Genomic DNA, 19,869 nt, shown 5'->3' on the forward strand with positions numbered 1-19,869 from the left:
GATCCACTGGAGGAGGGCATGGCAACCCACTCCAGTATTCTTGCCTGGAAAATCCCATGAATAGAGAAGCCTGGAGGGCTGTAGTCCATGGGGTCTCAAGAGTCAGACACAAATTAGAAACTAATCAGCACAGAAAGCTCTATTTTTTTAGAATGTTATCAAGCCAGACTTTTTTTTTTTCTATCTACAAAAGTAATGTACAGATATGTAAATAAAAATAAATGTTTGGCATTTCCATATTTGTTTTGTTTTGTGTTCTGGGCAGAGGTATCAGAAATTGATTCTCCAGCAGAAATATTAGTACTTTGGAAGTTCTGTAATTATGTAATGTACATACTTCTTTCTGTTTTTCTGTTTTGAAAAAAATTCTAATATCTAAATTTTTGATCTCTAGAAGACTGCATATCAAAAAGCTTAATTGTAACATTTCAAGTTAAAATGGTCTTTAATGGAAACCTTTGTTACTTGAAAGGCTTTGTCATCCACTTTCTCGATCAAAATAGGTAGTGACCTGTAAAGCAGCCAAGAAATTTGTATTTGGAGTGCTTTCTCCTGATGGATGAAGGAGCAGGCAAAGATTCTTCCTGGTAAAGTGTGGGCGGATAATTTTATGTGACAGCCACATTATGAATGAGGCAATATGAGCATGAAATAGTTCACAGCATTTATTTCTATCAACCTCTGCTGATTAAAAAAGCAAGGTGTGGTTCAAAAATTATCTGAGTCTCCTATGACTTGGCTTCTTTGTAAGTCAGACTACATGAGAATACACTAGAGATTCTAGACAGGAAGCCATGTCATCATTGGCAAGAAGACTTCTAGAATTGGCCCCATTTGGTTTAACTGAGCCTTCCAATGCAGCATGAAGGATGGAACTGGTGCATGTAATGGCATGAAGCCTCGTATATTAAAACTGAATATCACTCAAAACAATTGTAAGCTTTATCAGAAATCCTGGATACAGGCATCTTTTTAAAAGCTCAAGCATTGAAAGGATCTTTTGTAATATTGCATACTGTATAACAAACATTGTTGTCATCAGCAGATTTGGATCTTCTAGAAGTCTGCATTCTGTCAAGGCTTTTGGCAGAGATTCAGGTAGAGAAACATTTACTTTAAAATGATTAATGATTCCCAACTCTACTTTGCCAAGGACTAAGCTTTTCGTCCTCTCTTTTTAGTCATTGATCCTGAAACACTTCTACAACTTACTCAGCTTTCAAATTAACATATATACTTTGAAAAATATACATACTTGATTAGATCTTTCTTTACCCTGAAAAATGACCATGGCAGACTCTATGGGACAAGCACTGTGTAAATATCTATTTCATTAGTATTATTATTTGAATGGAGTAATTTAATTAGTCTGTTTCTAAACCAACTGGTGAAGCCAGGATTCTGCACTATAACCTTGATTTGATAGGGTTTTAATAATACCGTTACTGTAACAGTGTATATATTGTTACCATTAAGCTATTTCACAATAAACAATAACATAATCTAAGACTCTTTCTTTCCCAGTTCATATGACCAGTAGTTAAGAAGGCAGAGTCTCAGATGGTTATAAATATAAACTTTGTTGTAGTTCATTTATACCAGTATTAAAATACACTTAAAATTTTTCAGGCAAGTGAAAATTTCTGCTTCATGTTTTTAATCAGATGTGGTTTCCTGTGAGAGTAAGCTTTTACTCTCCATTTAGGTAGGGGACAAATGGGATCAAAGTATTGTATTTTGGGGTATTTGTGTGTGTGTCTGTGTGTTTGTGTGTCTGTGTTGTTCCTAATATGATCAGTTAGTGAAATAATGCAATTTATTACCATAACTTACCACACTTTCATATAAATAGATGTTTAGATGTTTTTATATAGTTTAAATTTTTGAGGGGGTGAGCTGAAAAATATTAGATGATAGGAAACTGTTTTGGAGTTGAGCTTTCTCATAACCATTTATTTGTAAGAAAAAAGATTGGTCAAGGGAGATGGCTTACAGGGCATCTACAAACTGTCAAAGTTCGATAGGAAAACTTGCTTAACACCAGGGGAGAGGCAGTCTATGCTTGGCTCTAACATGATACCATTTGCAACTCCCTGCTGGGAGGTGGTAACATACTCAAACTTTTTAAAGCATCTATCAAGCTAACAACTTTTCCATGATCACTACATTATACAATTAAGAATTATAAAAACTCTCAATCTTTATTACTTGTAGTTATAAACAGTGATTTTTAAAACTATAAACTATTAAAAATAAAGCCTTCTTGAAACTCCCCTATACAAAACAATTCTCACATCTGTGAATGAATGCGGGTATTCCTATAAATCAACATTTACTGAACTTCTTTTTTAGGTTGTAATGTGTTTTCATTTCCTAGATCATTCAACAGTGCCTCTGTGTACCAAACTCTGTTCTAGATGTGGAAATTTGACAAGAACAAACATAAAAACTCCTATGTCGGGGTTTATAGCAGGTGTCCACAAACTATGGATGATTAGTGAAATCTGAGCCCCTGCTCTTTTTAAAGTAGTTTTATTAAGATATAATTAATATACCATGAAAGACACATAATTATATAAAATATATAATTTGAAGAGTTTGAACATATGCAAACATTCATGATGCCATCAGCCTCAATCAAAGTGATAGACATGTCCAACTCAATAGACATATCCAATTTGTCTCAAACTTTCCTTATGCCCCTTTGTTGTTGTTTGGTTGGGTTTTTTGTTATTGATGGAAGAGCATTTGACAGAAATTCTACCTTCTGAACAAATGACCAACCAACTGCTTCAGCGGAAACAAATGGTCATCGATGTTTTTCACCCTGGAAAGGCAACAGTACCTAAAACAGAAATTTGGGAAAAACTGGCCAAAATGTACAAGACCACACCAGATGTCGTCTTTGTATTTGGATTCAGAACGCATTTTGGCGATGGCAAGACAACTGGCTTCGGCATGATTTACAATTCCTTGGATTACGCAAAGAAGAATGAGCCCAAACACAGGCTTGCGAGACATGGCCTATATGAGAAGAAAAATACCTCAAGAAAACAGCGAAAGGAACGCAAGAACAGAATGAAGAAAGTCAGGGGGACTGCAAAGGCCAACGTTGGTGCTGGCAAGAAAAAGTGAGCTGGAGATTGGACAACAGAAGGAATAGAGATTCTGCAGTGACTGTATCTGTGGTGATTGTGCAGATTTTTCATGAAAGAGAGAATAAACTAAGACCTTTTACAAAAAAAAAAAAAAAAAAAAAAAAACACCTCACAACACTATACCATTATCTATAGGCACTGTGTTGTACAGCAGATCTCTAGAACTTATTCATCTAGCATAACTCAACCTTTATACCCAATGAATGACTCCTTACTTCCCTCTGCCCTCAGTCCCTAGCAACCACTATTGTTTTCTCTTTTCCTAAAAGTTTGACTATTTAAGATAGCCCATATAAGTGAAATCTTACAGCATTTGTCGTTCTGTGACAGCATGTCGTTGCAAATCAGATTCCCTTCTTTTCTAAGGCTGAATAACATATTACTCTTGTATGTATGCACCATATTTTCTTTGTCCATTCATCTGTCAATATTCATTTGGGTCATGCATGTCTTAGCTATTGTGAATAATGCTGCTTCAACATGGGAGTACAGATATCTCTTTAAGATGCTGATTTCAATTTCTTGGATATATCAATATATCCAGAAGTAGGATTGCTGGATTTTATGATATTTATATTTTTCTTTTTTTGAGAAAACTTTATTTTCCATAGATGCTACAGTATTTGACATCCCACCAACAATATACAGGGTTCATATTTCTCCACAAGCTAACTCATACTCATCCTTTGTTTTGGGCAAGAAATAGCTATCCCAACAGCTATGACAGACATCCTGGAATGTGAAGTCAAATGGGCCTTAGAAAGCATCACTACGAACAAAGCTAGTAGAGGTGATGGAATGCCAGTTGAGCTATTCCAAATCCTGAAAAATGATGCTGTGAAAGTGCTGCACTCAATAGGCAGCAAATTTGGAAAACTCAGCAGTGGCCACAGGACTGGAAAAGGTCAGTTTTCATTCCAGTCCCAAAGAAAGGCAATGCCAATAATGCTCAAACTACTGCACAATTGCACTCATCTCACATGCCAGTAAAGTAATGCTCAAAATTCTCCAAGCCAGGCTTCAGCAATACGTGAACCATGAACTTCCAGATGTTCAAGCTGGTTTTAGAAAAGGCAGAGGAACCAGAGATCAAATTGCCAACATCCGCTGGATCATGGGAAAAGCAAGAGAGTTCCAGAAAAACATCTATTTCTGCTTTATGGACTATGCCAAAGCCTTTGACTGTATGGATCACAATCAACTGTGGAAAATTCTGAAAGAGATGGTAATACCAGACCACCTGACCTGCCTCTTGAGAAACCTCTATGCAGGTCAGGAAGCAACAGTTAGAACTGGACATGGAACAACAGACTGGTTCCAAATAGGAAAAGGAGTTCCTCAAGGCTGTATATTGTCACCTTGCTTATTTAACTTATATGCAGAGTACATCATAAGACACGCTGGGCTGGAAGAAGCACAAGCTGGAATCCAGATTGCCGGGAGAAATATCAATAACCTCAGATATGCAGATGACACCACCCTTATGGCAGAAAGTGAAGAGGAACTAAAAAGCCTCTTGATGAAAGTGAAAGCGGAGAGTGAAAAAGTTGGCTTAAAGCTCAACATTCAGAAAACTAAGATCATGGCATCTAGTCCCATGACTTCATGGCAAATAGATGGGGAAACAGTGGACATAGTGTCAAACTTTATTTTGGGGGACTCCAAAATCACTGCACATGGTGATTGCAGCCATGAAATTAAAAGATGCTTACTCCTTGGAAGGAAAGTTACCTAGACAGCATATTAAAAAGCAGAGACATTACTTTGCCAACAAAGGTCCTTCTAGTCAAGGCTATGGTTTTTCCAGTGGTCATATTATGATGTGAGAGTTGGACTATAAAGAAGGCTGAGCACCGAAGAATTGATGCTTTTGAACTGTGATGTTGGAGAAGGCTCTTGAGAGTCCCTTGGACTGCAAGGAGATCCAACCAATCCATCCTAAAGGAGATCTGTCCTGGGTGTTCATTGGAAGGACTGATGTTGAAGCTGAAACTCCAATACTTTGGCCACCTGATGCGAAGAGCTAACTCATTTGAAAAGACCCTGATGCTGGAGAAGATTGAGGGCAGGAGAAGGGGATGACAGAGGATGAGTTAGTTGGATGGCATCACTGACTCAATGGACATGGGTGTGGGTGGACTCCGAAAGTTGGTGATAGACAGAGAGGCCTGGCGTGCTGTGGTTCATGGAGTCGCAAATAGCCGGACACGACTGAGCGACTGAACTGAACTGAACTGAACAGCTATGCGATGGTATCTCACTATTGTTTTACATTTCTCTGATAATTATTGATAGCTTTCTCATACACCTGTTGGCCATTTGTATGTCTTTTTTGATGGAATGTCTGTTCAAGTCCACTGTCCATTTTTAATAGAGTTATTTCTCTTTCACTATTCAGTTATATGGGTTCCTTATATAATTTTGAAATTAATTCCTTATCAGATATATGATTTGCAAATACTTTCTCCCTTTCTGTAGGTTGACTTTTGGTTCAGTTGGTTGTTTCCTTTGCTATGCAGAAGCTTTTTAGTTCGATGTGGTTCCACTTGTCTTTTTTTATTTTGTTGCCTATTCTTTTGGTATAATATCCAAAAATCACTGCCAATATCTAAGTAAAAGAAGTTTTGCCTTATGATTTCTTGTAGGAGTTTGAGGTTCAGGTGTTTTACTTAGTCCTTAATTTTTGAGCTAATTTTTATATGGCACAAGATTCTGATTATATTTTTTTCTTTTGCATGTATTTACTTTTCCGGCTTCCCCACTGGCTTAGTGGGTAAAGAGTCTGCCTTCAGTGCAGGAGACACAGGAAACACGGGTTCAATCCCTGGGTTAAGAAAATCCTCTGTAGGAGGAAATGGCAACTCACTTCAGTATTCTTGCCTGAAAAATCCTATGGTCAGAGGAGCCCAGTGGGCTACAGTACATGGGGTTGCAAGAGTCAGACATGATTGTGCAACTGAGCACAGAAGAGCACAATTTAGTTTCCTCATCACCATTTGTTGAAAAGAACATCCTTTCCCATTGTGAATTCTTGATGTACTTGTCAAAGATCACTTGACTTGTCTGGATATTCTATCCGTATTATTAATTTTTGCTGTATATATTTTGGGGCTCTGGTATTGTGTGCATATATATATTATCAGATCAGATCAGATCAGTCGCTCAGTCGTGTCTGACTCTTTGTGACCCCATGAATCGCAGCACACCAGGCCTCCCTGTCCATCACCAACTCCCAGAGTTCACTGAGACTGACGTCCATCGAGTCAGTGATGCCATCCAGCCATCTCATCCTCTGTTGTCCCCTTCTCCTCCTGCTCCCAATCCCTCCCAGCATCAGTCTTTTCCAATGAGTCAACTCTTCTCATGAGGTGGCCAAAGTACTGGAGTTTCAGCTTTAGTATCATTCCTTCCAAAGAAATCCCAGGGCTGATCTCCTTCAGAATGGACTGGTTGGATCTCCTTGCAGCCCAAGGGACTCTCAAGAGTCTTCTCCAACACCACAGTTCAAAAGCATCAATTCTTTGGCGCTCAGCCTTCTTCACAGTCCAACTCTCACATCCATACATGATCACAGGAAAAACCGTAGCCTTGACTAGACAGACCTTTGTTGGCAAAGTAATGTCTCTGCTTTTGAATATGCTATCTAGGTTGGTCATAACTTTCCTTCCAAGGAGTAAGCGTCTTTTAATTTCATGGCTGCAGTCACCATCTGTAGTGATTTTGGAGCCCAGAAAAATAAAGTCTGACAGTGTTTCCACTGTTTCCCCATCTATTTCCATGAAGTGGTGGGACTGGATGCCATGATCTTCGTTTTCTGAATGTTGAGCTTTAAGCCAACTTTTTCACTTTCTGCTTTCACTTTCATCAAGAGGCTTTTTAGTTCCTCTTCACTTTCTGCCATAAGGGTGGTGTCATCTGCATATCTGAGGTTATTGATATTTCTCCTGGCAATCTTGATTCCAGCTTGTGTTTCTTCCAGTCCAGCGTTTTTCATGATTTATTTCTGATGAATTCATTCTTTTATTGTCATATAATGTCCTTTGCCCCTGTGACAGTTTTTGACTTAAAGTTTATTTTGTCTGTTAAAAGTATAACCACCTCTGCTCTCTTTTGGTCCATTTGTGTTGAGTATCTTTTCCCATCCTTTTACTTTCAGACTATTTGTGTCCTTAATTCTAAAATAAGTCCATTGTAGGCAGTTTGTAGTTGGGTCTTGCTCTATTATCAATAAGTTTAATCCACTTAATCCAATTAGTTTAAAAGAAATTATCCACAGGGAAAAACTTACTATTGCTGTTTTGGCTTTTTTCTATTTTGCAGTTTTTTATTCTCTTTTCTTCTCTTGCTATCTTCTTTTGTGTTACTTGATTTATTGTAACCACATTCTTTGATTTCTTTCTCCTCTTTTTTGGCATGTTTGTATGTATTTTTTGTAGCATGTAGTACATTTTTATATACCATGAGGTACCATGTACATAAAACATCTTAAGCAGTCTATTTTGTCAATAGCAATTTAACTTTATTTGCATACAACTCTATTCTTTTATGTCACCCTCCCAATATACATTATGTTATTTATGTCACAATTGTATCCATTAGCCAATCTATTTAATTATATTCATTATTAATATTTTTTCTAATTTTATCCTAAAATTAATAAAGATTTACATACCACCATTATAAAATTACAGATTTTTTATATTTACCATTGCCACAGTTCCATATTTTCATATACTTTTGTGTTGCTGTTTAACATCCTTTTGTTTTAATTTGGAAAACTCCTAGAATTTCTTGTAAAGTAGATTAGTAGTGATGAACTCCTTTAGCTTTTATTTGTCTGGAAAGTCTTTATCTCTCCATTTTTGAAGAAACTTTTTGATATGTATGTGCTTAGTTGCTCAGCCATGTCTGAATCTTTGCAACCTCATGGACTGTAGTCTGCCAGGCTCCTCTGTCAATGGAGATTCTTCAGGCAAGAATACTAGAGTGGGTTGCCAACCCCTCCTCCAGGGATCTTCCCAACCCAAGGATGGAACCCAGATCTCCTGCATTGCAGGCAGATTCTTTATCATCTGAGCCACCAGGGAAGCCCAAAATGTAGTCACTCAGTCATGTCCAACTCTTTGCGATCCCATGGACTATAGCCCTCCAGGCTCCTTTGTCCATGGAATTCTATAGGCAAGAATACTGGAGTGGGTTGCCATTTCCTTCTCTAGGGTATCTTTCCACCCAGGGATCAAACCTGGGCCTCCCACATTGCAGGCAGATTCTTTACAATCTGAGCCACAAGGGAAGTTTTGATATGAATAGTGTTCTTATTTGGCAGTTTTTTTTTTTTCTTTCAGCACTTCGAATACATCATCTTACTCCCTCCTGGACCACAAGGTTGCTGCTGAGAAATCTGCTGATAGCCTTACAGGGACTCCCTTGTATGTGATGAGTCTTCCTTCTTTTACTGTTTTCAAAATTTAGTCTTAGTTTTTTACTTTTGTCAATTAGATTATAATGCTTCTTGGCATAGACTTACTTAGATTTGTTCTATTTGATGTGATTTATGCTTCATGAAGCTGAATGTTTATTTCATTCCCCCAATTTGGGAAGTTGGTACCATTATTTCCTTAAATAAACTTTCAGGTAACAATGTTGTCCACAGTGGTATCAAACAGATTCTTATGAGATGCAAAACTGATCTCATCACCCCTGTAATTATAATTAACCCTAATTATAATTAAACATGCCTTAAGAATGACCTATCATTCTTAAAGATCTGGGTCCAGCCCATCTTTTCAACCTCCTCTCTTACCAACACTTCTGTTTCTACCTTTTGAACCATAAACACTGGTCATCCTGGAAAGCATATTTTAAGATTTAAAATATTCTCAACTTCCTAAAAAATGCTTACAGTGGCTTTGCTCAGCTGACCAATTGATACATTAACAGATACCCTCTTCCCAAGGAATCATCTGTGTGCTACTATGGCACCAGCATTTCTCTCTATCAATTATCACAGTTTATTCACATGGCAATATTGAATTTCTAGCATAAGCAAGCATTATCTTAGTTGATATAGACATTTTTCCTATCCTTTGAAACTTCAATATCTAATAGAATATCAGAAATGTTGGCCTATTTACTTCCTATCTCCCTGTCTTCTCTGTGACTGGGATTCAGAAGCAGAAAACAAGATAAATTATGCGATCTCACATGTGACATCCTTTTAAAATCCTAGAGCAATGGGAGAGATCTCAAAGTAGAAACCCAAAAAATGAAACCATATACAAACTGCATCATCTCCGTGTAGGTCATCTATCTTCCAGTGTTTTTATGTCTTCTTCGTTACCAGTTTTATTTAGGTTGCAGAAGCCACTGGGCAGAGGCCACATCCATCTCTGTTGTGGAGAGTTCTTCACACATTATAAATTCTTGGGGAACATTTTCCAATGGTGATGATAACAAGAAGACATTTCATGATACAATTATTTATCAGTTCTTTCCAAAATATAAATTATTGGTTTGCAAACTACTTATTAACCACATATTCCTAGCCAAGAAGCAATTTCACACCATTTTAAAATACTCTGTGCCACCTATTTGGGTACAATTAAGTGCCCCATGGGTTTTTACTTTAACTCTTGTTGATACTTTCTCAAAGTTTAATAAATGTCTGTCTCAGGTATGATCTTTCTTCTTCAGAGTCTTTTTTAGGTCCTCCTTGGGTTCGCAGTTTGCATCGGAAATCATTTCTATTTAACATATGCTATATTCTGAAACTTGTGAATAATGCAATTTTATAGACTTTTTAAAGGAAGCTCAGATTTCATTGCCTGACTGACAAAGCTTTATGGAAATTTGGCTTAGACGTCTGTAGTCACTTTTACCAGAAGCTTAATACTGATATCTTGGCTTGGCCTCTTCATATGGTTCATAAAACTTTAGTTCCTACAAAATATTCTGACATTTCTGAGTCAGTTTGTGTCCCTTGGCATTCTTAAATCAATTAAATAGAATTTTTGAACAAAAGCATTATTATATTATTTAGAGTTGATGAATATAATGAAATTACACCATTACTCAAGAAATAATTGAATTCATAAATAATGTACTTAGCTTTTTAAATGTTGTCCCTCTTTGTCAGATTCTAGAATATGTTAAGTAAATGGACTCCATAAAGGGGGCAACTTTTAATATGATTTCTGAAAGTTATGTAGTACAGATGCAAAGTTGATGGAGGAGACAAGTGTAAGTGTATGAGTTTAGGGCTGACATAATAAGGTGGTAAGATATTCCAATATGAGCAGATTTTTCAAATAAAGATATCACAGAAAATATTCAAATAAAAAAGGAAAGTACAGAATGCATGGGGCAGATCACAGGAGACAGAGAGGTAGATTTAGATCCAAACTTGATGGTACTTAAGAGGTTATGGAGAAAGACAAATAAATTTGTCCAGTGAATAAATCTTGAAGCTCAGACTATCTTGTAATGGATTGACAGAGACAAATCACTTCCCAAATTTGCTAGCAAAGAGTACACCCAACTCAACTTCCTAGTTCACTTCCTTCCCCAAGCAGCTAGCATTTTTCAGACAGCTCTCTGAAGAGCTGGCATGGATACTCACACTGAACATTTACTCTCACCTCTTCCAAAGGTATTCTTTCCCATGCACAGAAAAGAGGGAGTCTAGCAGAAGGACAATTACCCAAACCTGGAACACAAACCCATGTTGTATCCAGAAGCATTCTGTCTTCAAAGAATCTCTCTGGGGGTAATGAGACATCAGTGGATGACCTTCTCTTGCCTCACTTTTGCTATACCTTTCCCTATTAAAGTCTATTCTTTATACTAAGACCCTCATGGCATATGAAACTCTCTCTAATATACTTCCCTATGGTTGCTGTATATTTTATAAATCTGTTCATTTAAGCAGTGAAATTTCATTACAGAGGCATCCACTATCCTGAAAAAGTGTACATGAGAAAGAAGCAGCTAGAATAAAACAGATAAGTCAGACTGGGTAAGATGAAAAGATTTTAGAAACCCTAAAGTTTGAACATTTTATGGTATTACCTCCCTTAACTGTGAATCAAAATAAAATCGATGCTTAACTATTAAGAATGAAACATGTAGCAAAGCTTCAATATATTTTTCTAGGTTTTCTGAAAGAAAAACTCTGGAAAAGTTCACCAAAACTGAACTTTATAATCTGCTTCTTTTGTCATGCTCCAAGTCTATGCTTGACCTATTGGGTAATCCACCCTAGGTTTGGGGCTGGTGCTTTCTAGATGAAAAGTAATAGAAATATTAAATATGTGAGTGGTAGTGAGTGTAAAATGGCAGAGAGAACTAAAGGGTGTGGAAATGAAATTGACCTTAGAAGGAAATTAATTGGAAAAGTAAAAAAGCAAGGAAGACAATGAATCATGACTCTGTTTTTGAATGTGGATGCCTGTGAATCAATAACAGAACTCTAATGGCATTATTAAAGAAGCAACGGATATGAGGAGGAAGAAAGAGCAGAGGAGGAGGAAGAGGAGTAGAAACCAAAGGAAAAGAATAACAATAATATTATTACTGCAGTTAACATTTATTGAGCACTTACAAAGTGCCAAAAACACTTCTGAGCTCTTTATTTGCGTTTCTTCAAATGTCTTGGCATGTGATTACTCACGGGAGGACTGGACTGCTTTACATGAACATATTTATGGCTGAACATATGTTCTTCACATCTCACTGGTACATATATGGAATTTTCACAGCAATGTACAGCTATATTTCTCTCTCTACATTGTGATATTTAATCTCTTTAGGAGCCAGAGTCAATTGCTCTGGCCATATGAAATATAACTCTTATACTGGAAGAGTTTCTATTATATGAGTTAAAAATGGAAGATTCTGTAAACCATTGCTATGACCAGCAGAAATCTGTCCTCAATTTCTGGCTTCAAAGGAGTGAATATTAAGTAGTATCTTTGTAAAATAAGTGCATTCATCTATGAGCTTGGAGATTGACCTCCTGGACCCACTATATGTATATAGCTCCTGCTCATGATTTTATCAGTTGACATGAACACTACTTGTTCAACAACCACTGGAAAGGACATCCAGTGGTTTCTGAAGGTTTTAATTTTTTCTTGCTAAGGAATTGCCTACTTGGCTTCTCTACCTATGTGTGAAAAAAACAGACAAGTAACATCTCCAAAACAAACTCAGTGTCTTCCATACACTTGCACACATTATTCTGTGGTCACCAACAGAGCAACTCCTTCTGTCTTGATTCTTCCACTATCAGATCAGATCAGATCAGATCAGTCGCTCAGTCGTGTCCGACTCTTTGCGACCCCATGAATCGCAGCACGTCAGGCCTCCCTGTCCATCACCAACTCCCAGAGTTCACTGAGACTCACGTCCATCAAGTCAGTGATGCCATCCAGCCATCTCGTCCTCTGTTGTCCCCTTCTCCTATTGCCCCCAATCCCTCCCAGCATCAGAGTCTTTTCCAATGAGTCAACTCTTCTCATGAGGTGGCCAAAGTACTGGAGTTTCAGCTTCAGCATCATTCCTTCCAAAGAAATCCCAGGGCTGATCTCCTTCAGAATGGACTGGTTGGATCTCCTTGCAATCCAAGGGACTCTCAAGAGTCTTCTCCAACACCACAGTTCAAAAGCATCAATTCTTCGGTGCTCAGCCTTCTTCACAGTCCAACTCTCACATCCATACATGACCACAGGAAAAACCATAGCCTTGACTAGATGGACCTTTGTTGGCAAAGTAACATCTCTGCTTTTGAATATGCTATCTAGGTTGGTCATAACTTTCCTTCCAAGGAGTAAGTGTCTTTTAATTTCATGGCTGCAGTCACCATCTGCAGTGATTTTGGAGCCCAGAAAAATAAAGTCTGACACTGTTTCCACTGTTTCCCCATCTATTTCCCATGAAGTGATGGGATCGGATGCCATGATCTTCGTTTTCTGAATGTTGAGCTTTAAGCCCACTTTTTCACTCTCCACTATAGAAACTGGAAAACCTGAATACAAGAATTTCCCAGTTAATATCAGTAATTCATTTCTGAAAAACCTGATATTCTGGGTAAGAAATCCCAAACAGGAGCTTATTTCCCATTATGTAAAAAGGGAATATTATATTGCATGTGAACACTAAACCTCTAATCAATTTCCTGAAAAGTATGTAAACATACATACATAAAATGCCTACCTATATACAACTATCATGTTATAAAATATTACTTACTAGTCTCTAAACAGATATTATTAAGAAACATGTACAGAAACATGACACTTATAATACAGCATGATAAACATAAAATAATAAATTGGTTGAAAAAAATGTACCAACTTGTTCAGTAAAAAACAAGCAACTTCTTGTGACATATTTCTCATCAAGAGGAGACTTAAAGTTGAGAAGATAGGAGGAGGGGGAAGAAAGTGAAAAAGTCACTATTTGCCCTGAGTTGTGGAAGATGATGGTTCTAATAAATGAGTTAGAAGTTCCAGTAATTTTTGCTTTTAACAAACTTAGTGGTTTAAACCCCCAATTCATAATTCTGTCTACATACATCTGCCTATCTAACAAGGAGAAATTCAGTCTGCAAGTTTTGAAGATTCTCTAATTTATATGGTAAAAATTATAGGAAAGCAATCTATTTTGACTACACTGGTCTACTGCCATGCAGCTGCTGCTAAGCGGCTTCAGTCGTGTCCGACTCTGTGGGACCCCATAGACGGCAGCCCACCAAGCTCCCCCATCCCTGGGATTCTCCAGGCAAGAACACTGGAGTGGGTTGCCATTTCCTCCTCCAAAGCATGAAAGTGAAAAGTGAAAGTGAAGTTGCTTAGTCATGTCCGACTCATTGCAACCCCATGGACTGCAGCCCACCAGGCTACTCTGTCCATGGGATTTTCCCGGCAAGAGTACTGGAGTGGGGTGCCATGCTGCCATACTCCTTGCTTATTCTCACAGGGCCTTTTAAGAAAGACAGTGGCACCACCTCACATGATAACCTGATGTTCCCAAGGCTATTGCCTCACTGATCAGGAATAACCAACACAGACTGACACTCATGAGCTCTAACGTCAGAGATCCATCATCTCTCAGGAGGTTCTTTGCCAGGACCCATGCCAATCTCAGGACTGGCAAACTCTCATCCTCTCACCACCACCAAGGAGAACTCTCCAATCTTCTCCTGGGTATGACTCCGTCCACCTCCCATCAAGGTCATAGCCCCGTTTTCTTCCTTTTACCTAATACCATGCATGACCTCATCTTTACATGACCCAAAAAATACAATACAGGTTTCTTTTACCTGCAACTGACAGCAGAGTCAATAAGGGCTGTTTTCCTTTGGTTTTGTTCCTTTCTAACTCATTTAGCACCATGTAATCTATTCTTTATATTATGGACACACACATTTTGAAATTGGACATAATGTCATCCTCTTAATCTTAAAAGTGTAGAGACTTTCCATTAGAATCAAGACCCAATTACTCACAGGCCGGGAGAATCTGCCCCCAAACTTCCCCTTCCCCTTCCTCTCTTAGCTCCAGCTGAGCTGGCTGGCTTCCTGGTCTATGCAATGCCATGGTTTGGCAAGTGATGTGCTGTCCACCTCTCTCCACCCACCACTGCTTTCTCCCCTGCCAACGTGTGGCCTACATAGTGCCTACTCATCCTTCAGATCTCAACTTAAATGGCACTTTTTTTAGTAAAATTCACTATGCTCCCATCCTGCAGGCTTTATCTAATCAATTTTAAAACTAATCATTCCCTCTCCCTTGTACTTTTTCTTCATAACAGTTAAGATACTTTGTGATTATACATGCAGATTCCATGTCATGGTAAAGTCTGACTTTGCCTTCCTGTTCCTTAGCTTTCCCCTCTGTTCTGAGTTCTTCACTTCTTGGTTCAGGGTTCATCATACCAAGACATGGACTTTGCTTACATAAACCCCAGTGAAGCAATTTTGAAAACCAAACCTTTATTTGTTAGCCCCAGAAATGTGTATGTAACTCATTGTTGCATTGTTCTGAATTGAGTATTTTGTGCCTATCATCTCTCTCCCAGTCTGCCTGTGGGGGAAAATGCCATTTTCTGCTCCAATGATGTGCTCTCTCCACTTGTAAGTGTGAAAGGGATTCTAAAGGCCCTCTGGTGGGAACAGTCCATTCCTGCCTGGAGACTGAAGGAGGCACAGATTCTCCATTTGGGCAATAGCCATGATACTTTCTGCATAGCATCATTAAAACTTCCCAAGGCAACGGTAGCTGGGAGACTTTCTGTTTAATCACTTTATACCCAATAAAGTGTGGATTACATAATATTTTCATAATGCCATGGTAACCTAATGAGTCATCCTCCATTATAGGCAAGTGTACTTGTGTCTATGATCAGGGCAGAGTGTCATCAAAGCCAGGAGGGAGGCATACTGACAGATTCTTAACAACTTTCCTTTTTTAAACATTATGATAACCGCCCAAAACCTTTGCCAGAGTCCCTGAAGCAGCAAACTTAATCCTTGCAAAATACCTTCATTATGTATTTCATATTTTGAAATTCATGTCTCTGATGATATTGTGAAAGTTCTTAATCTTATCAATAAAATATTTCCAATTTCTGCTGAAAAATGGTGACTTCTGAGTAATTTTCCTGCCCGTGGTGATTGGATTAGCTGAGATCCCAGCGATTGCCCTTTTCTGACAAGATTTCCTGTTGACTTCCTGATCTGTTTGTTGTCAGTCATTTCTTGTTCTGCAGTGTGGCATTTTTTACAAATTAATATTTTCATTCCTTACTTTACTGACAGAAGTAAAAAAACAGGTTTTTTTTCACATTACTCAGCAGATTTGTTAGAATAGATTAATGTTTTTGATATTCTAATCCACTCAGTCTCTGGTTAATTTGTTCCCTACCATGCATTAACATCTTGATTTACTGTCTGTCTGTCTGACTGTTTGGTAGAAATGCTAAAGAAGATACAATAGTTTACTTTAAGATGTCAAAATATAAATGAAAATGAGCAAATAACACATGATGAGGTAATACATAATTTAGCACTCAATTTGGTAGAACAACAGAGAGTAGTGGAGAAAATCAGAGACAAGGAAGCTCAGTGAAATTTGAAGACAGAGAAGATTTGGGTGAGGAATAAATGAGTTTTCGCTGAACTTAAAAAGGGATACAGAGTATAACATTTACCTAAGGAGTGAAGGGAAGAGCAGTGAGCAGTCCAACTGAAGTAAATCACATGACTACAAGAACACAGGCACAAAAAGAAAATTGTGATCGTGGCCAATGAGAGGGTATAAGTGGAACCAGTGACAATTACTTTAGGGACAGAATTTATAAATACAGAATTTGGCTGCATTTTACTAAAGGCAGAACATTAAATGCCAATTCCATTAACATTTCCTGAGTGTTAGCCTAGGAAAAGTGGAGTAAAGCAAGCCAGAAAAATCTGGTGTTAAATCCCAGATCCACTCCATCCTAGCTGTGAAACGTTAGGTAATTATTTAACTACTCTCAACATCAGTTTTCTTATCTGTAAAATGGGAGGAGGAGGGTTGTCTCATGGGTTTATTGTATTTATTATACAAGAAAATGCATGTAAAGGATTCTTATTTGTCAGCTGAGCTTATTATATCCTACTGAAGAATTTCCAGCACCAAGAATAGTGTCTAGCATATTAATAAGTTCTCAATATATTTTCATTCATTGAGTGAATTATTATTTTTTAAAATGTCCCAAATCTCTTCAGTCTTGGACATTAAGACTCATGTTGTTGTCAGTGATGTTGTTTAAAAACAAGAGAAAGAGCAAAGACGGTGTAAACAGTCTTAGCTAGGAACAAAGTAAACAAGCACAAATTCAAAGAATGTTAGTTAATAGTGTCACCTTCATGTATGAGCCACACATGTTGAACCAAGTAATAATAACCTGAGTAAATAACAATCAGCTATGAAATAAAAATTTCTGATTATATATGCTACTAGAAGGCAATTGCAGCTCTAATATATACCTGCTGAGCTCTTTGTAATTCCCATAGAGCTAAGAACAAAAGAATATATCTCCATGATACTCCCCCAGACATACAAATCACGAGTTTCATAAATAAACTTAGTTAAATATTAACTATACATTTTCAAATAGTTCTTCAATTCCTATGATTAGTGTATATTTTTAATAAGACTAAGTTAATTCTTCCTAAATAGTAAACTAAAACTATATTTTTGCAATATTTTGCAGTTAGAACTCAAAATATCCAAAGAAAGACAAAAATAAAATATATTTTTATGCATATTGCCCTGCTTTCACTTACATTACCTAGAAATGGTAACAAATGTATTCTATAAATACACGACAAATTGATGAAGAAATCTGGTTACTAAATCAGCTTCCTGCATTTCAAATATCAGTGCAAAGAGGGCCAGATGGCGAATTTAAAATGTGCATGAGTATTGACTTCTAATGAAAACACTTACATGCTCTTCATGGCCACAATTAGTATAGCTTCTCTGCTCTCCTCCCTTGATGCTAGGACCTCGTTACACTGACCTCTTATGTCAATAAAACCAGCTTGAAGTTCCCATGCAAGCACATTCATAGTAAGCAACCTCCCCAGTTAGTTATGAAGGTTAATCACGGTAAAGCCCTTGGTAGAGGCAGGATATTTATTTCTAAATTGAAAAGTCCTCTTGATATTAAAGTTTGGAGGGAAAAAAATACTTTCTAACCCTATAAAATTGAATTACCATCAGGCAAGGAAAGTGGTTCTGCATATTTCATGCATGAAAAGAAAATATTTGGTATCCCTTCAATTTTTTGCTCTAAGTCCTGTCTTAGAGACTTTGCACTTGTATGAATGGAGAAGAAGCACGAAATGAGTGCCATACTGTCCCACTAGTTTGCCTCACTTTCTTCCTGAAGTCCATTTTCTTTTACTACTGTGAAAAAAAAATAAGAATACACAGGACAGAGAATAGCAATGCTCAGACTTTATGCTTCATGAAAACCTCATCTGAACAGCTGGTATTCAGAGCTGTTGGAGAAAGATGGACATCTGCTGTACAGATATCTTGCTTTAGCCAATATTAGTTGTTTTTTTTTTTTAATCGTAAGTAATATGGATTGGGATTTCCATCTGTCCGTGTTCTTGTTGTGAATACTAGCATTGTAGATTTCAAACTTTTCTTCTTCAATATTACTTTCAAAAAAGCTAAAAACGGAAAGAACTGAGAAGCCAGTAACAGTTCTAGTCACCAAGGAGAAGATCTGAGAAACCTTCATTTAATGTGAAAGACAGTATTTCACTGGTAACGGTGCTGACACCCATCAGTTCTCCTTCTCACATCTAGGGCATGAGATGCTTAAGTATCTACAGTATAATCCTGTTCCTAGCAGGAATTTTCAGAAGTATTGCATGTGTCTTTTGAAATCTGCCCTTTCCAGAAATTTACTTTCTTTTTTTAAAGAATATTTTATTTATTTGTTTATTTTTGGCTCTGCTGGATCGTCATTGTTGACTGTGCTTTCTCTAGCTTTGGAAAGTGGGAACTACTCTCCTGCTGCAGTGGGCGGGCTTCTTATTGTGGTGGTTTCTCTTATTGTGGATCATGGACTCTAGAGCACATGAGCTTCTGTAATGGCAGCACATGGACTCAGGAATTGTGGCTCCTGGTCTCTAGAGCACAGACTCAATAATTGTGGCACATGGGCCTAGTTGCTCCAGGGCATGTAGAATCTTCCCCGACCAGGGATCAAACCCGTGCCTCTTGCATTGGCAGATGAATTCTTCACCACTAAGCCACTAAGGAAACCTTAGAAATTTACTTTCTTGTACGCCTTTTTTTTTTTCTCATACCTACATCACTGCAGTCAAAGCTTGCAAATCTTCTGAGTATTTCACATAGAGGGCTAAATAACCCTAACCAGTGCCACCTAAGGAGTTCAAAAATGAGTTCAAGAATGTGTGAATTAATGATAGTTACTGGAGTGGATGGCCATTCCCTTCTCCAGGGAATCTTCCTGACCCAAGGATGGAACTGGGGTCTCCATGTATTGCAGGCAGATTCTTTACCATCTGAGCCACCAGAGAAGCCCTCATAGGAACAATAAGGAAATAAATTCAGACTGAGTAGAGGAGGTGAGGATTGTACTTGGGAGAATCCCTCAAAAACCTGGATGGTCTTGTTTCATGTTCTTATGTTTCTATTTAGGCTCTGTGAAACCAGAGAGGACTTAGGGTCAACCATTGGGTAGTTAGAAGTCCTCTCCACATGAACAGACTTGCATTTGCATTCTAGTTGCAGTCCTTATTTGTGCTTGATCTTAGAAATCTGTTTAGATTTCAGCTTCTTCAATGGTCAAATCAAGAAAATATTAGAGTTCATCTAAAAGTTGTTCGGAGAAGGCAATGGCACCCCACTCCAGTACTCTTGCCTGGAAAATTTCATGGACGGAGGAGCCTGGTAGGCTGCAGTCCATGGGGTCGCGAAGAGTCGGACACGACTGAGCGACTTCCCTTTCACTTTTCACTTTCATGCATTGGAGAAGGAAATGGCAACCCACTCCAGTGTTCTCGCCTGGAGAATCCCAGGGACAGAGGAGCCTAGTGGGCTGCCGTCTATGGGGTCGCACAGAGTCAGACACGACTGAAGCGGCTTAGCAGCAGCAGCAGCAAAAGTTGTTGTTCAGTCACTCA

At 38.0% G+C, this 19,869-nt stretch overlaps 1 protein-coding gene across 1 annotated transcript; it reads left to right on the top strand.

Moving 5' to 3' along the window:
* The first annotated feature begins 2,736 nt into the window (after nucleotides 1-2,736).
* On the top strand, nucleotides 2,737-3,153 carry LOC102408507 (40S ribosomal protein S24-like). The gene has a single exon (XM_044928456.2). The coding sequence runs from the start codon at nucleotides 2,737-2,739 to the stop codon at nucleotides 3,133-3,135; it is 399 nt and encodes a 132-aa protein (XP_044784391.2). The 3' UTR covers nucleotides 3,136-3,153.
* The last annotated feature ends 16,716 nt before the right edge of the window (nucleotides 3,154-19,869 follow it).

This window comes from Bubalus bubalis, chromosome 15 (genome assembly GCF_019923935.1).
Source record: "Bubalus bubalis isolate 160015118507 breed Murrah chromosome 15, NDDB_SH_1, whole genome shotgun sequence".
Lineage (NCBI taxonomy): Eukaryota > Metazoa > Chordata > Mammalia > Artiodactyla > Bovidae > Bubalus > Bubalus bubalis.

Excerpts from the sequence above, each read along its gene's own strand:
- LOC102408507 (XM_044928456.2), top strand. The coding sequence starts at position 2,737 with ATGGAAGAGCATTTGACAGAAATTCTACCTTCTGAACAAATGACCAAC.